General features: G+C 44.1%; 1 protein-coding gene across 1 annotated transcript; it reads left to right on the forward strand.

Moving 5' to 3' along the window:
* Positions 1–14,573: 14,573 nt before the first annotated feature.
* LOC131280546 (endogenous retrovirus group K member 24 Gag polyprotein-like) lies at positions 14,574–16,542 on the forward strand. Its single transcript, XM_058307779.2, has 3 exons — positions 14,574–14,787; positions 15,183–16,184; positions 16,452–16,542. The coding sequence occupies exons 1-3, from the start codon at positions 14,574–14,576 to the stop codon at positions 16,484–16,486; spliced, it is 1,251 nt and encodes a 416-aa protein (XP_058163762.2). The 3' UTR covers positions 16,487–16,542.
* Positions 16,543–17,509: the final 967 nt, after the last annotated feature.

Here is a 17,509-nt window from a genome sequence, read left to right on the forward strand (position 1 = left end):
CGACTCTGCCAGGACAGCAAACGAAGGCCAGAGATGGTAGCATTTTGCTGCCCCTTCCAAATCCCCGAGGAAGATGGGAGGACTCGGGTGAACCCCAAATCTGGGTGCCCCTGGATTAAATTTAATCCAGAAAAGATGTGGGCTCCACCAGAATCTTCCCGACAAAAGTCAAGGGCAATGGAAGATCTGAAGAGAAAGATTCTGGATGAAAAAGAACTCTGAAATGGAAGAAGGTAAGACTCCCTGGGTGAGCACAGTCTGGAAAGCCCTAACTTTAATTGCTAGGAAGGGGAGGCTGATCACCTCACAAGAGAACCCTAGTAGCCCCAGAAAATTGGGGGGAAGCCGTTCTCTCTAGGCCTAGGAAAAGGAGAAAAACCAGGAAAAAGCCCTGGTGCTTTAGGTTTGTCTTAACTGCATGTTAAAAGCTGGTACTAGCCTCACATCCACTAAAGGAGTGGAGTCTTGATTTTCATAGGAAGGGCTCTTTATAGGTTCGAGTCCTAATGTCCTGGAGAAAAACTGGGAAAAAGCCCTGGTGTTTTGGGTTTGTCTAACTGCATGTTAGAATCTGGTACTAGTTTTATATACACTAAAGGAGTGGAGGCTTGATATTAATATGAAGGGCTATTTATAGGTTCGAGTCCTGACATCCTGGAAATTGGTCTGGATTAAAAAGAACAAAAACTTGGTTACAGGAAAATGAATTGGCTTTTCTAGTGGAGCTTGGTCTGGGTGTAAAGTTAAACAGTGGAAAAAGTCTAGCTGAAATCTTTTCTTATGGTGCTACATTGTGAATGAATTCGCTTTATACCAAATGTTAAGTGTTCTAAGGTTTCTGATGGCTGTGGAGGCAGCCATGCTGAAAAAATATATACAGAACTTGTGGGTCAAATTAGTAACCTTTGTGTTTCTGTCTGTGTCAGCTCAATGCTAGTGTTGGAGTTGTGTTGTTATGTAAAGTAGAATGCAGTAGAGCTAGAACCCTCCCTTGCCATTGGCAAGGGAGTGAAATGATTATGGGGCAAAACTGAGGAGTCTGGGTGTTTGCGGAGTCTAGATTTTTGTGCATGCTGTGCTGTCTTGTCTCTGGTCTGGCCCTTTGCCGGGGCTTGAAGGCCATCTGTGTCTGCGCCACACACCCAAGTTTGTTGGGGCTGCCCCAGTCAGGGTGGCTGGGTCCCCTGGAGAGTGGCCGAATTTGAGTAAGTTCTGTCTGCCCATTTTGGCCTGAAAGCTGGAAAGGGGAGAGCGGCTTGCCCCTTTCCAGTGAGTCCTTCTATTCATAAGCCGCAATCCTGTTTGATTGTTGTATACCCGACTGCCTGGAAAGGGGGTACAAAGCAGAATCAGAATAAATGCAGTAAAGTTCCCTCCATAGGGTGTCAAAGTCAAAATACATTTGCATTCTGCCCAGGTTCTTAGAAGGTATTGTAGTAACTTTAAGTAAGAGAATGTGTTCTGTGAAAGTAAAATCTGTCTTAAAGATATAAATAATTATGAAAGTTTAACAAAGCATTGTTTAAATTAAGGTATTTAAACGGCTAATTGCAGAAAGTCATTATTAAACAAAAACTAAATTGATACTAATAAAAAGTAATTTTATAACAAGGAAACTTGTCAGCAGCTAGCCTCCCCTCCCAACTTGCTTCCAAAAAACTGTTTCTAGTATTAGCTGCTACTAAGTATTTAAAGTGAAAAAAAGTTCATAATTTTAACAAGCTTCTTTAGTATTAATGGCAATTTTATGTTGTAAGAAGTTTGCCTGGTAACTTAGTATGTGGGATATATGGAATGTGTTTTTATTGTTAAAGAAACAGAAGATGATTTTGTCCTAAGATAAAATAATTGATTATTGGAAAGAGTAGAGTGTGGGACAAAACCTGCATGAATACTGAAAGTGTAGAAGGTTTGTGGAAGGAAAATTTTTTGATTAAAATTAAGTAAAATCAGTATACAAAGAAAATCCGTTTTATCAAAATAGCCTCTTCTGCTTTAACCTCATCATTTGCTCAGTGTTTGAAGAAGAGTCTTACCTCTTTTAAAAAAACTTATGTTCTAGAAATCAAATCCTGAAAAGTAGCTTTTTATTTCAAACTAACTACAAGAGATTTATTCTTTTACCTTAAAAGAAAAATTAAAGTAATGGTTGAGTTCATTTAAAATGTCATAAGTCGAATGAAAAGTGTTTAAAAGTATTAAAAAATAAATGCGTTTTTAAAAAAATTAAGAAAAACTGTAACTAAGAGTTAAAATCACTTATAAATGCATTTATATTATAAAACAGTGAAAAGATAATAACTGAAATTATAGCTAGGTGAATTTAGCCTGAACTATTATTTAAGTGTAAATTCTAAACTAACCTTTCCTTTGTTTATGGTTACTTCAAGCCTAACCTCACCCCTTGCCTTTGCCTATGGTTATTTCATAATAGCTTCTGCCCCTACAGGCCAGAGAAGAGCTGGGACATAGCTGTCTCCTGTCCTGGTATTAGCAACCTTTTCTCTCATGAATTCAAGTGTAAACTAAATAAATTGCTGCCTGGTGGAATAAGGTTAAATGACCACTAGAGTTTTATCTCCAAAATCAAAAAAGGGTGTGGAAGGGGAGAAGTCTCCTGCCTTAACAGTCAGAGTTCCTAAGAGTGGCAATTCATGAGAGAAACCAGTCTGTCTCCCTGAGGCTTCAAATAGCCTCAGTAAATATATATAAAATTAATCTCGTTGCTTATCCAAAATTCTGCTAAATTCAAAGTAAAATACAAAGTTCTAAAACAAAAAATATTGCTAAAGCATTGAGAACATTTTAGTTACAATCGATTAATTAAAAAAAAATTCTTGTGTAAAACTGCACAGCCATAGTGCAAATTAAGAAGTTTCAAGAGTCTTTGAAATGTTTTGCATTCACACTTGTTTTGTAAAAATTAAAAGTTTAAAGTAACTAGAGTTATGTTTTTGTATTAAACTATTCATGTCTGCCTATTTATTCAAATTGTTGAAGTTAAATACGCAGTTATATAAGTAATATATATTTCTGAACCCCAAATTAAGCTAAATAGTATATAAAATAATGCAAACTATAATTAATATCAGTAAGTTGTCTTTCTGTGTCTAACTCTTTGTGTCTGCCCATTTGCTCAGTGTATATCTTCATACATCAGAATAATAATATCAAATTAACAAATCAAAATTCTTAAAAAAGCTCTATTCAAATTGTTAAAAATTAAATATGCAGTTATATATGTAAATATTCTTAAAGCCCAAATTAAACTAAGCAGAATAAAAAAGTCATATAAAAATCTGATTATTGAAACAATTGGGAAAGGGCCTCCTCTTTGCAAGAGCTTTAAAGGCAAGACGAGGTGTAGCAGATTAAACCTATCTACTAGGCTAGGGAATTAAAAATCAGTTTGCCCGGTAATTTCCCACTTTAAACCTTTTGTCAGCCATTAATGTAAAAAAAACAAAGATTAAGTTAGTTTTCACATAAAGAAAAAAAAAAGTTGATTATTGTAACCTGGCAGCCTGCTGCCCCAGTCTCCCACTCCAGAGTTAGACAGCAGTGGAAGAAACCTGCTTAGGCCAGTCCTATGGGCAGTAAAAAGATGCCCAAAAAAAAGCTAAGTCGGTGCCATTTCAGCACTAAATTCTATTCCTTATTTGACTAAGGGGAGCAGGTAAAAACGAAAATAGTTAGAATATAATAGAGGAAGCAGTTAAATCACAAACTTTTGCGTGGGAAAGTTAAATCTCAGATAAGCTGTAACTTCTAAAGTATCCAATCTATGGAAAAACAGAGGAAAAGCTTGCGTGCTAGGCTCTTTGGAAATGGTGTGTATGTGTGATGAATCTGGACTCAGATGGGATCTCCCTTCATAAGTCTTTCATGCTAATGTGCCGGAGGTGCAGTTAACGTTGGGGTTTAAGATATATTTAGGGGAGTTGAATCTCTGGACCGACAATGTGATAGCCAGGTCCTGAGCCTCAACAGACTCCAGCACCTACAATCTGATTTATTGGACTTACCACACTCAGCTAAGATGGAGTTGAAGAAGGACAATCACCACACCGTGGAGCCTAGAGTGATTACAACTGAAAATGGGAGGACTGCATCCAGCATCCATGTGGAATCTGAGCCTCCTCTTGACATAGAGGTGCAATGGACACAACCAATCCAATGTCCACATAGAAGAGGTGGCATGGAATTGGGAAAAGTGGACATGGTGGACGATGGGTATGGGGAAGGGCAGGAGGAGATGAGAGATGGAGGCGTCTTTGGGACATGGAGCTGCCCTGGATGGTGCCTCAGAGGTAATCACCGGACATTGTAAATCCTCATAGGGCCCACTGGATGGAATGGAGGAGAGTGGGGGCCATGATGTGGACCATTGTCTATAAGGTGCAGAGGTGCCCAAAGATGTACTTACCAAATCCAATGGATGTGTCATGATGATGGAAACGAGTGTTGTTGGGGGGGGAGAGGGGGGGGTGGGGGGGGGTGGGGATGAATGGGACCTCACATATATATTTTTAATGTAACATTATTACAAAGTCAATAAAAAAAATTAATTTAAAAAAAATAAAAAAAAAAAAAAAAAGAAAAAAAAAAAAAAAAAAAAAAAAAGGTATAAATTCTGTCCTTTTTTTTTGTTCGGGGCACCAGCCAGATCTGCCTCTGTGCCCCTTCTTGCACGATTAAGAATAAATTCTTCTCCACAACCTAATGAGCCTTATTTTCTTCCAAAATATTTCCTTCCATCAAAACAAAGGTAATTAGTGGCTCTATTAACAAATTTCAGTATGTAAAGGAAAGTCCATAAAAACTACAGAGAAATCTTTCCTGGGTTATAATTAAACAAATTAAGTAATTGTGTAATGTGTTTTAAAACCTGGTAGTCAGTATGCTTTTAAATTATTCATTTTCATAACTTAAAGAAGTTTTTAGCTTCCTGTAAAAAAAAAAAAGAGAGAACATTCCTTGCGTAAACTATAATAGTTTAATTTTATTTAACTTGAGTGTAATCTCCCATAGTTAATTTATAAACTAAATTAACCTTATATGTACAAAATCTTTAGAGTAATAAAAATTATAAGTTCACATTAGTAAAATTAGGCTAAAGAAAAAAATTGTAGATATGCTCTCTCAAATAAATAGAGTAAATTTCTTTGGTTGGTAATTGTAATTTAATAAGTTTATTTAAACATAAGGTAGCTAGTCAATGTAGTTGTAGTCAATTATAAAGAGTTTGTAAAACATCTTCCAAACTAAAAACGTTTAAATAATTCTAGTTCTAAAAGTCATTGTTAACTAAAACTTAGATTGGTATTGGTTGCAAAAAAATAACTTCGTAATAATAAAACCTCTCTGAAAGGTACCGCAAGGCACATATTTAAGTAAACAGTAATAAAAAGTTACCTTGATTCTACTGGAAATATTCTGTTTTCATTTTAACAAAGAAAAATAACATTTTTTCCTCTATTACTAAAGTACCTACTGTTATCGTCATAGTAAAATTGTGTAAATAAACAGTCATTTAATATATGTGTTGCATTAAATTGTTTAAAATATATATAAAAACAAGGAATAAACTTTAACATTGTCAAACTCTTGTGCCTTCAAACCAAGCCTTGAATACATTACAGATGACTTCTCCATGTGAGTTACTGGCTAAGCTAGTCACTAACCCCTCAAAAATATTTGCTATGTCAGCCTCTGGTTCTGCTCCTGAAGTCGACGGAAACTACGTTGCAGTTTCAAGCTCCTGCAGCAGCCAATAATAACTCGGTACAGCCAAGTGTACAATGGATATCGCCTCCAAACTGGCACTGTTTCATAGTGCCAGAGAGCACTATGCACCAGGCTAGCAAAATACTAAAAAATCTCTCTAAGATCAAGGATGCTACAACTTGCTTACTGCATTAAAAAACATGCCAAGTGGAGCCATGATACCAGAATACTATCAAGTGCAGAAGTATATTAAACATGTTAAATTCCTAGTAAATTCATTTTCTAAACAGTTAATAAACATGTCTATAAAATAAAGTGGCAGTCTCAGCCAGGCACAGTCAACTTAACTATATTCTGCTATACTCTACTGTGTAGCAAAGCTAAAAACCAAGAAAATTTCTAACTTAGTGTTCTAATCCTGAATAAAGCCAGTTGCCCAAGGAGTGCCAGTTCCCCAGAAGCATCTAACGGAGCGAATGAGTGCCAATCATTAAACAGCTTAGAATGTGTCTTCAGACAAAGCTAAGTGCTGTTGCAATTTCTCTCTAAAGATAAATAACTTAAAAAAGAATAAATATGCTGTTCCCACCAGCTTTTAAGAAGGAATGCCAACTTTATAGGCACCTAACCTTGTCTACCTCTGTAATCCAATGTCCTCTTTTAGAAACAGGTATTCCAAATTTTTAAGTTTGTTCCTTTCAGAGTGAACATCTTATTAACCATATAAAAACTTCACCCAACTTCGTACAGAATGCTGAATCCATCTTCCTCCAGTTAAAATAAAAAGTTTACACCTTTTTAGGCAATGACTACAGCCCATGGCCAGCAAGAAACAGTTACAGAAAAGAAACCATCTCCCTTCAGCACCCCTTTTAAATTAAACGTGTAAACTTTTTTATTTTTTAAAGATTTATTTATTTAATTACCGCCCCTCCCCTGGTCGTCTGTTCTCTGTGTCTGTTTTGCTGCATCTTGTTCTTTGTCTGCTTCTGTTGTCCTCAGCGGCAGGAGAAGTGTGGGCGGCGCCATTCCTGGGCAGGCTGCACTTTCTTTCCCTCCGCGGCTCTCCTTACAGGGCGCACTCCTTGTGCGTGGGGCTCCCCTACACAGGGGACACCCCTGCGTGGCAGGCACTCCTTGCGCGCATGAGCACTGAGCATGGGCCAGCTCCACACAGGTCAAGGAGGCCCGGGGTTTGAACCGCAGACCTCCCATGTGGTAGGCAAACGCCCTAACCACTGGGCCAAGTCCGTTTCCCAAAGGTGTAAAAACTCCTTAAGAATAAAATAAAAATAATAAATAAATTTAGAACCTGACTAAAAATCCACGTGAGTGCCGGTGGCAGCAGAATAACTCCAGAAAGCCCTTGAACCAAGATTCTGCTGTCCAGAATAAAACGTTCTAAACTTCTAAAAAGTCCTGAATGCTGCACTAAAAACTGATAATCAATCAAAAGAACAAACAGCCATCCACCTCATAGCTCCAACAATAATTATGCCAAAGCTTAGCAAGTTAAACTTTAGCAAAAGGAGGAAATGATGTGGGCTATGGGTGGGAGGCTCTTTGTCTCTTCAGAGATAACCTAAGGTGTTTGACTTGTGGGTGTGGAAAGGTAAGAGGCTGCAGTCCTGCCCTTGGTAACAATGGCAAGGACTCCAGTCCCAGGAAACAGTTTAACAATGCAAGGTCTATAAACTTTAAGTATTTAGGGTAAATGCAAACCAAATATGCTAAAAGCTTATCTAGAATGTATGAAGCCCATGGTAAAAGCTCACCTAAGATGTGAAAGATACATATGCTAATTGAAGCCTTTCCTCTCTGTATAAAAGGGATTCAAAAATCTTCTTCAGGGCTTGGGATTGAAACACAAAGTTCCTCCAGCCAGCCGACAATAAACAATTTTTCCTTCTCAAAATCATTCCTGAGTCCTGGCCTCTCTATACGCAAATTATTAAACATCTCTCTAATTCTACAACAAAAGCAACACGTATTGCCATCCTTAGAACTCTGGTATTTAAGTCTGAAATAGGATTCACTGCGCCAAATCATGGTATTTATAGGAATGCATCTCCTCTACAGACTCTAGGAGAGAATCTAGTTTCAGATTCTAGAGTAGGGTTTCTTGAATTCTCTCACTCATCGCCTCTTAGGCCATGTTGAAAACTGATGTAATCAGTCTACTTCAGTAGTTATATTGTTTTCTCATTGTCCTGCAACATAATATCCCTCTCATCTTCAAATAAGGACACTTGTCAATATGTATAGGGCCCACTGAAAACTCCAGGAATTCTCATCTCAAAATCTTGAATCATACCTGCAATGACCCTCATGCATATCAGCCATCATTCGCAAGTGTCTTGTTGAAGGACCTAGATATATTTGGGGCTACATATTCAGCCTAATACATTGCCTTGGTGGACCAATCCTCAGGTGTTACCTTCTCAGTGGTCATCTTATTTTCTAGTGGACAGTAAATATGTGTGTTATTGTGTGTGTATGTTTGTCTTTGATGTTTAAATCATTTTTCATAGGCATACATGTGATCCATCTGGGCCTCTCAAAATGTGTGTATTGCTCTTCTTTATGTTTGTAATCTGGAAGTACATAATTAAGAATTTACAGGAAGAGCACCTTCTGAAGCAGAAGGCCTGTTAGTCTGGTGTATGCCCACTGTGGGTAGATATCCTGTCAGCCCATGGGGAACAATGTCCCTACTGAGCTTCCCCATAGCTTAGAAGAAGGGTTCTCCCACATGCACACGAGGACCCCTGCTTCCAGGGTAAGGACAGATTCAGAATGGGAAAGTTTATGACTCTCTTCTCTGTGAACTGGGTGTGTGCTCAGGGAGATCATCTCATGGACTTGGAAATCTTGGAGTTCACAAGTGTCTTACGGATTGGTGGGAATGGATGAATGGTGAGGTTTCATCTCACTTACTGTGGTTAACCATGTCCTCAGGTGTCTTTTGTCAAGTACAGCAGGGGGTGTCTAGCCCACATCAGGTGAAACGCTCAAAGACCCTTTTGTCACTTCACATTTTGGTAGGTTCTTCATCACAGCCCAGTGTTCCAGCTAAGTCTGGATCCATCAGTCCTGAGAGTACCATCAAGGTGGATGAGTGGCACTGCATTCAGTTCTACTGCCTACTCCAAACCTTTCTACCAGAGCAGAACATCTATTCCAGAGATATGCCGAAGAACCAGCTCCTGTTTCAGCTGAGCTCCAAGACTGTCTTGGAAAGAGCAGTGTATCACTGTTTAAGAATCACTGTGAGGGAAACGGACTTTGGCCCAGTGGTTAGGGCGTCCGTCTACCATATGGGAGGTCCGCGGTTCAAACCCCGGGCCTCCTTGACCCGTGTGGAGCTGGCCATGCGCAGTGCTGATGCGCGCAAGGAGTGCCGTGCCACGCAAGGGTGTCCCCCGCGTGGCCCCCACGCGCAAGGAGTGCGCCCGTGAGGAAAGCTGCCCAGCGTGAAAAGAAAGAGCAGCCTGCCCAGGAATGGCGCCGCCCACACTTCCCGTGCCGCTGACGACAACAGAAGCGGACAAAGAAACAAGACGCAGCAAATAGACACCAAGAACAGACAACCAGGGGAGGGGGGGAGTTAAATAAATAAATAAATCTTTAAAAAAAAAAAAAAAAGAATCACTGTGAGAAAAATGTAGTGGGAATCGAGGCACCAATGCCCCCCCCCCCACAGCTGGCACAATGGGGATGGCCACTAGGTGGAGTGAAGGATCCATGAATCACTAAAGCCCATCTGATGAACCAGGGCAGAGAGAGCTTAAGTAGGACCTTCTTGAATTAGCCTGGTTATTTCCTCTCCTTAGAGAGAAAACATCTTACCAATAGCGTGTACCTTTCTAAAATGTACGGGTATGTTTGCAGGTGCTAACCTAAGTATATATGATAATGTGTTTGATAGTCTACATCAATATGTACGTAACACAGGTTATTCTATGCACATTTTCATGGGTTCGTGTGTTTGCATTAGCATGTGGGTAGCTACGTTATACTGTGTGGGAAATGATGTGTTTGTGTCTGTGTGTGTCTAAGTGGGAAAGAGTGTGTATTAACTTGGGTGTAGTGGTATACATGAATCTTACCATACGTGTTAGGCTGGGGTGCTTCTATACTGGGTGTCTGAGTGTGGGTTAGCGTGTGATTGTATTAGTGGTTTACGGCAATGAACATATGTCATTTATGGATCCTAATGTCTACATTCTTATGTGTTTATGTGGCTGTACATTGGTACATGTGTAAGTGTGATTGTGGTTTTGTGTCTTTTATCCCATTTCTAATTGGATGATTTGACTAAAGGACAGGACCATATATTTCCTCATGATAATTCCTAAATTTCCAGAAAAATTCAGATGCTGCACAAGTATGCCTAAAAATCTGTACGTTGTCATTTGATGTCATCTCCCCACTCGATTTTCAAAATTTCATCCCTGGCATGAATGCTTCTGGTTTCCAACTACTTTGTTTCTGAGCCTTTGGCTCCATGGTCCTCAGTTTCTCCTGAATCTTGCCTTGGACTCAGTCTTCCTAATCTCCCCTGACACTGATAAAATCCTGGCCCCTGGAATCCATGTGGCTGGGTCCCCCTTTCACCTGCTTGGCTAGAGAAGCTGGACTCCATGGTTCCATATGCTCCCTCCACCTGCAGCAGGTCCTGCCCTGGCACTCAGTAATGTTGAGGTCCCCTGCACTTATCCTTGTGTCCCTGGTCTCCACCTCACCCTAGTTCACATTCCTGGACTCGATGATCTTGAGGCCCCTTGCACCTGCCCTGCACCTGCACTTTGATTCCGTGATCTTGACCTTCCCTTCACCTTCTCTTTGACATGATCCCTGAGGTGCATTTTCTTGACTTCCACCTGTACGAACCCTGGTCTTGAACTATGGGCTTGGTGTTACTGAGACAACCTTACAGTCACTCCTGTTGTTCCTGTACAGATGTAGGTCTGATCTCCTATATTCTTCTCTCTAATATGCGTCCACACAGCGTACCTTCATTAGTTTTGAGCATACAGGCTGAAGGATGGAGGTGACAGAACTGTCCTTGGCAGGCATCTTGGATAGGGATGGCTGAGCTATAGCTGTGAGTCAGTATGGCTACTATCACTAGCCAAGTTTTGCAGCCCCTGGCAGGCTCCTCTGGTTCAAACACAGCCCTCGGTCATCAAAGCTACACACTCTGCTCTCAGCTGCTGGACCCTACAGGTGTCCACAGAGCTACTCATTACTTCAAAGAAGAGCTGTCCAGGGTACAGGAGAAACACAGACCCTTAGGGAATATTCCAGATCAGAAAATCAACCTCTCCTGCATTTCCACAACTCTGGCATTGTGGGGCCATGAGTAACCCCTGGAAGCCACTCTGCAGGGGAGATTTGAATCTGGGCTCACACTACCTCTCTTCAGTTTATCTCACTCAGTAATACACTGACATACTCTTGGCTTCCAGACTATCCATTGGCGAGCATGGTAGGTTCTAGGCATTTTTCTTGGACATGATGGACTTGCCCTTCATAGTCTGCGTAGTGTTTCTTTATTCCATCAATCCTGAACCTCCAAGGGTGTCTGCTGGAAACAGCCCATCTACTACTTACTGAGGGTGAACTCAAAGGATCCAGGAGAGTCTCAGAGACTCCCCAGCCATTACCCAGCTCTCCCCCAGACTCCACCACCTGCACCCAATGTTCAACACCTTCAGAAAACGCTCCCACAATGTCAATCTTTCTCTCAATCACATTCACTCACAAAGCCAATATATTTATTTTTATACAAAAAAAATTTTCTATTAAACTTGCCATATTATGAACCTACCTAAGCTAAAACCCCATGATAAATTGCTGCTTTTCAGTTCTACTCAATGAATGTGAAGACCTCAGAATCCCTGGGCTGGGGCTCTCCTCTCCCAGGGTTGTAGGTTCAGGACTGGGCTGGTTTCAATCAGCTGGGTTAGGGACCCAGTTGTCATTTCCTTGCACCATAAAGCAAGGTCTAGTGTTGGATACTGGACAGTGCCTAGAGCAGATATGAGTGTCCTGGTGGCGTTAGTAGAGGTAGCATTCAGGAAAATGGGATTTCATATTATATGATTGTGCTAAGCTAAAACTGATACCAATCATTTCATTTTAACAAAAGAACATCAGATATGGAAGTAAGTATCAATATACCTCCACTTCACAGATGTAAAACTATAAAAAGAATAAAAGACAATTAAGTGACATGCCTATGAACACATATTTGGTAAATGTGACCCCAAATCTACAACACTGGACTGGAATTCCTACGTAAACAAGACGCAGTTTGACAAACTTACTGACGTTTACATCCTGGACAGATGCCTTTCTGTAGTGGGAATCAATTGTGTTGTGAATGCTTTCTAGTGTTTACCTGAGTAACATGCAGAGGACCAGCGTTCAGGAATTGTATTTCAGGAGTCTCTGTCACATCATGGATCCTCATTTATGTCTCCGTATCACCTTCATTACCAATATATCTACTTTTTAAAACAGATTCTTGAGGGACAACTGACATCTCAAAAATGACATAGATTTAAATTATAAAATTCTTTATGTACTTTGATATGCATACACTCATGCAACCAGCACCACAATCAAGAAAGTGTGCAAATCCAACAACCCTACAACTGTTCTCTTCTCCTTTTCTAATTCCTCCATCATACTTCTTCCAACCTCCCAAAACGTCCCCAGCTAGGACAAATCTTTTTTACCCTATATTACTATGCATCTTCCAGAATTTATAAAAATTGAATCATAATGTACGTGCTTTATTTCTTCACCTTCTTCACTCGCTGTAATTTGATAATCCATCCATATTGTGAATCCCAAGCATTCATGACTCTACTGCTGAGTAGTATTTCTAGTGTTACAATAAATGCATATACCCCGGTGCATTCATCTACTCACCTGCTGATATATATTAGGACTGTTTCTAGTTTCTAGCTGTTAGAAAGAAGTCTGATACTCAGATAAAAAGGGCCTATATTATTCCTACAACAAAATCATTAAGAAAGTGAAGTAGTTTTATACATAAGTATAAAAGAAAAATTTTAAAGTAAAAATATTTTTAATAATTGGGATGTTAAAAAATACTGAAAAAATATTTGAAGAAAAAGTAACTTTTTTTGCATTTTGCCTTTCATCATGGTAAGACAGTTATTCTGTATGTACAGTGACATTTTCTTCAATTTATGCACCCAGTGTCTTATATTTTCTTTCATTTTTTCTTCAAAGAAATTTTAGGACATAGTAGAGTCACATACAGAATATAGGGGATTCCCACATAACCAACGTTCTTCCCCTTTTTCTCTTTCCCACAACGATAGGATTTTGTGTGTGGAAAGTACACTTCATACAATTGATACACAAATTTATATCTAAACATAGTTAACTAACCACTGTCAATGATTCACCTTATGGTTTACAATTTGGACTATATATTTTTATAAAATGTGATAAAATTTAACACGGCCTTAATCCATTACTGCAACATCATGCAGAATTTTAATGTTTCTTATCTGATTTATTGTAACCTTTTATATCTACTTTCATTTACATTACTTTTGAAAAAGTATATTCCAGTTTACAAAATGTATCAAGATCAAGGGCTTTCATTTATTTGCAGAGATATTACTCATTCCTCTTCCCCTATATTACTTTTCGACAGGAATAGGCCTGAATATGTATTATTATTGTCATTATATATGAACTTTTTTCTTGAAATTCTGGACCTTAGTATGATTCAGGATAGCTTTCTCAACCTCACAAACCTGTCTCTCACGCTGTTATTTCTCTGCAATGCTAAAACTATGGAAACTTGATTCTTTCTATCTTTCAATTTTTCAAGAAGCTTTAGATTACATAAATGTTATATAAAAAATAGAGGAGATTCCCATATGCCCCACCCCCTCACACACTTTCCCATGTGAACAATACCTTCCATTAGTGTGGTACATTTGTTACACATGATGAACACATACTGAAGCACTGCTACTAACTGTGACCATAGTTTACATTATAGTTTCAGGTTGCCCCACTGTCCCCTGTTCCCACCCTGCTTTTCACTTCCTTATACTTTACCCGCCTGTTCTTCGTAACCTCTCTGTATTATGGCCCTTCTCAGCAGCAGCTTGTGCTGCTGCCTCCCTCCGCCCCTCCTCCCAGCCACTGTTATCTTCCCCCTCCCAGCCGATCGCTGTTCTCCCCACCTCATTCCAACCGCCCTCATCCCGCATCCGCCCCGGCACAACCCCCTCTGCCATCAATGGCTTACGTCCTAAACCGCAGGTCCGCCCTTGCCTCTGCAGCCAATCCTCAGCTGCCCCACGGACATGCCCCTCCCACAACCTCCCCGCCTCCATGAGACTATAAAACCCCACGTACTTCCCTAATAAAATCAGACCTGCGCATAGACCTCGTCTCCGTGGTTTTTCTTCCATCGAACCGCGCGTCCCCACCAAGCCTTGAGCCGCCCGCTGTCGCCCCAGTCCGGCCGTGGGCTCGGCCCGACTCCCGGCAGCGACCCACCCGCGGTACCGCAGCGGCGGCCACAGGTGGCGCCCGAACAGGGACCACCGCACAGGGACCACCGCTCCCTTCTGTATGCGGTGGAGCGACATCTTCGCGTTCCTGTTTGGCCGGCCAGCCGCTCAATCTCCCGCACGGGACCCATCGCCGTCCTCCCGTGCCGCTGCTCAAGGTAGGGACTCTCTGGCGCTGTTCCCTTCCTCTCTGCCATCCCAGCCCATCCGTAAACCTAACCCGGCCCTCAGCGACAGTGAGTCTACCCCCCTCCTGAACCCTCCGTCACAATGGGAGCCTCTCTCTCGTCCCGCCAAGTCCCTCAAGTACGTTTACTCGCGGCCCTTTTAGAAACTCACCACGTCAAGGTCTCTCTCCGTCAGCTACAGCGGTATTGGGACCTTCTCCTACCCTTTAACCCTTGGCTCGTCACCTGTGCTCTCTGGAGTCCAGAGACCTATGAACGTTTAATTCAGCGGGTGACGTCCGCTATGGAGCGCGATCGCAAGCAGTTTCCCCCCGGCCTTATCCCGACCCTCGTCGCTATCCGCGCCTGTCTCCAAGGTGTGCCCTCCCCTGCCTCCGCTCTCGCCTGTGAGCCTAGCCACCCTCTCACCTGCGATCCTGATGGAGACGACGATACTCGTTCTCTGTCCGCCCAGCTAGAGGCCGCGCTCGAACTGGATCCCCCCACAGCCTCCGATCCGGACCCCAACCGACATGGCGACCCTCCGCATTCTCCCCCCCCACCACGCCCTGCAAACAATGCCAACATGGCACACCTCCTCCTTCTTCTTCCTCGGCGCCCTCTTCCCGCCCTTACCCACCTCTTCCTGTCTCGTCGCCATCCGGTCCCGTCCCGGATGCCTGCCGGCCACCATTTTCGGCTAAACCGGCAGAGCCTCCGGTGCCATCTTGGCCTGTGCCTGGTAGTGACGTGGCCACTCCACCATCTTGGCCCGAGGCCAGAAGTGATGTCAGGCGTGACGTCACCGTGCCGCCATCTTGGCCAATCAGAAACACCGTTGCCGCCGCGCCCTCCTGGCCAGCGCCCGGTGGCACCGCCAATGCTTCACCTCCATGGCCCGCTTCACCTCCCGCCTGCCCCAGCAATAGCGGGAGCGTCGTGAATCCTCCTCCACCAGCGTACGACACCGCCTTTCTCACCCCTCCCACTCCGCCTCTGGCTCAGATGTTCCCCCTCAATCCTGCTCGCACTCCGCAAAACCCACAAGCATGGATCCCCTTTTCCCCCAAAGACATCCAAATGCTCCGCAACGCGATCAAAGAGGATGGCCTTGCCAGGCCTCATGCCCAAGACATTCTCGAGCGTATGGCCATCCCTCGCTGCATCCCTTACGATTGGATCTCCCTAGCCCGAGCGGTTCTCTCCCCCAGGCAATTCATTGACTGGCGAGCCCATCTCGGTGTCCTAATCGACAATCAGATTGCTGACAATGCTCGTCAGGGTGTGCACTACCCTGCAAACGCCTTCCTCGGCCTCGGCCCCTACGGCGACCCCAGCGCTTACACAGCTACTCCCGGATTTTTCATCCAGCTTCGCGATTGTGTCTTCAAAGCCTTCCGCTCTTGTGCCGCAGCCGCCCCTGAACCCCTCGCCAAACTCTTCCAAAAGCCTGACGAGCCCTTCAACGAGTTTGTCGCACGTGTGCAAGGCGCAGCCGAAAGGCGCGTCACTGGCGCCGCTGCTAAGGAGTCCTTCGTCAAAGATCTCCTACAAGAGGGAGCTAATCCAGCCTGCAAGGCCATTATCCGTCCCCTTCATGACAGGCCCCTCCAAGACTGGGTCCTTGCTTGCTCCGGAGTCTCCGGCCAAACCACCGCCCTCGCTGCCGCCCTTGTTGCCGCCGTCCAAACCACCAATACATGTTTCCGTTCTGGTGAGCTAGGCCACTTCGCACGGGAGTGCCCTAACCTCCCGGCACCGCCGCGCCCGGCCCCTCGGGGCATGGAGCCGCCATCAGCAGCCCCCGCTCCCCGCGCGCCCTCCACTCCTTGCCCGCGATGCGGGAAAGGCACCCCGCACGGCCCTGCCGACCTTCCACCTCCCGACCCCCTTCCCCCTGATGACTCCCCCCTGCCGTAATGACGGCCCTTCTCCGCATCTCACCCCCCCCCGTGAGGTCTTTCTCCTCTTGTCGTTGCAGATGACACCTCCAGTTGCCCAGTCGAGCCCGCCTGAGTCTGCCCCTCCTGCGCCATCACCTGCAGGGACCACGCCAGCTCTCTCCCGCCGCGAGCGACGTCGACGTCGTCTTCTTGTCCGCCGCTTGAGCCGTCTCTCCCTCGAAGATGCCTCCATCGAGCAACAAATTCTCCAGCTTCTCCGTCGTGCTTGCGCCTCCCCTGCCCCGCGCCCTCCTACCACCCCCCCCTCCTACACCTTCTCATCATTATGCTCTCCTTAGCCTCCTCAGCCCAGGCCACGCCCCTTTGGGCCACCCTTCTTCAACCGCCTGGTTTCCTCTTTCTCTCCCCTCACTCCCCCACCTTCCCCACCATGTACTCCCCCGACTTGGTTGCCCCCCAGCTGGTAGATCTCCCCCTTTCTCGTCACCCTCGAGATTTTGGCATCACAGCCGCCATTACTGCTGCCGTCCTCGCATCCCTCGCAGCCGCCACCACCGTGGCGGCGGCCCTTGCCGTCTCTTCTGGCACTGCCTCCACCGTCATCAATGCATCCACAGCAGCAGCCCTTGCCCTCGGCGACCAAAGCAACATCAACTACCTTCACCACCAAGCCTTATTCAACCTACAGCAGCAAATAGACCTGCTCGCCGCTGACGTTGCCGCCCTCTACGACATAGCCACCACCACCTGTGATGCCCGTTGGCCCCTCTCTAGCTTCTGCTTAACCCCCCACCCCGTCAACTCGTCGGTGACCGCCCACCTTGCACTACGCCAGTGGATGTTTTCCTCTTACAACACCTCCTTCCTCAACTACACCCACTCCCTCCAGCAACACATCCTCACCCTCGAATCCGTCAAGCCCCCAACCCTCTCAGCTTCCCTCCTTAGAGACGTGCTCCAAAAATTCCTCTCCCTTTTCCAACCCTCCAGCCTCCTCCTCTACGCCTTCCTTTTCCTCCTTCTCCTCCTCCTCCTGGGCCTCGCCTGCTATATCCGCAAGTCCATTCGCCAGCACCGAGAGCGGCAAAGGCTCCTGGCCACAGCTGTCCTAGTCCTCTCCCAAAGTTCTCCCCTT

Source organism: Dasypus novemcinctus, chromosome 12 (assembly GCF_030445035.2).
Source record: "Dasypus novemcinctus isolate mDasNov1 chromosome 12, mDasNov1.1.hap2, whole genome shotgun sequence".
NCBI classification, from domain to species: Eukaryota; Metazoa; Chordata; class Mammalia; order Cingulata; family Dasypodidae; genus Dasypus; species Dasypus novemcinctus.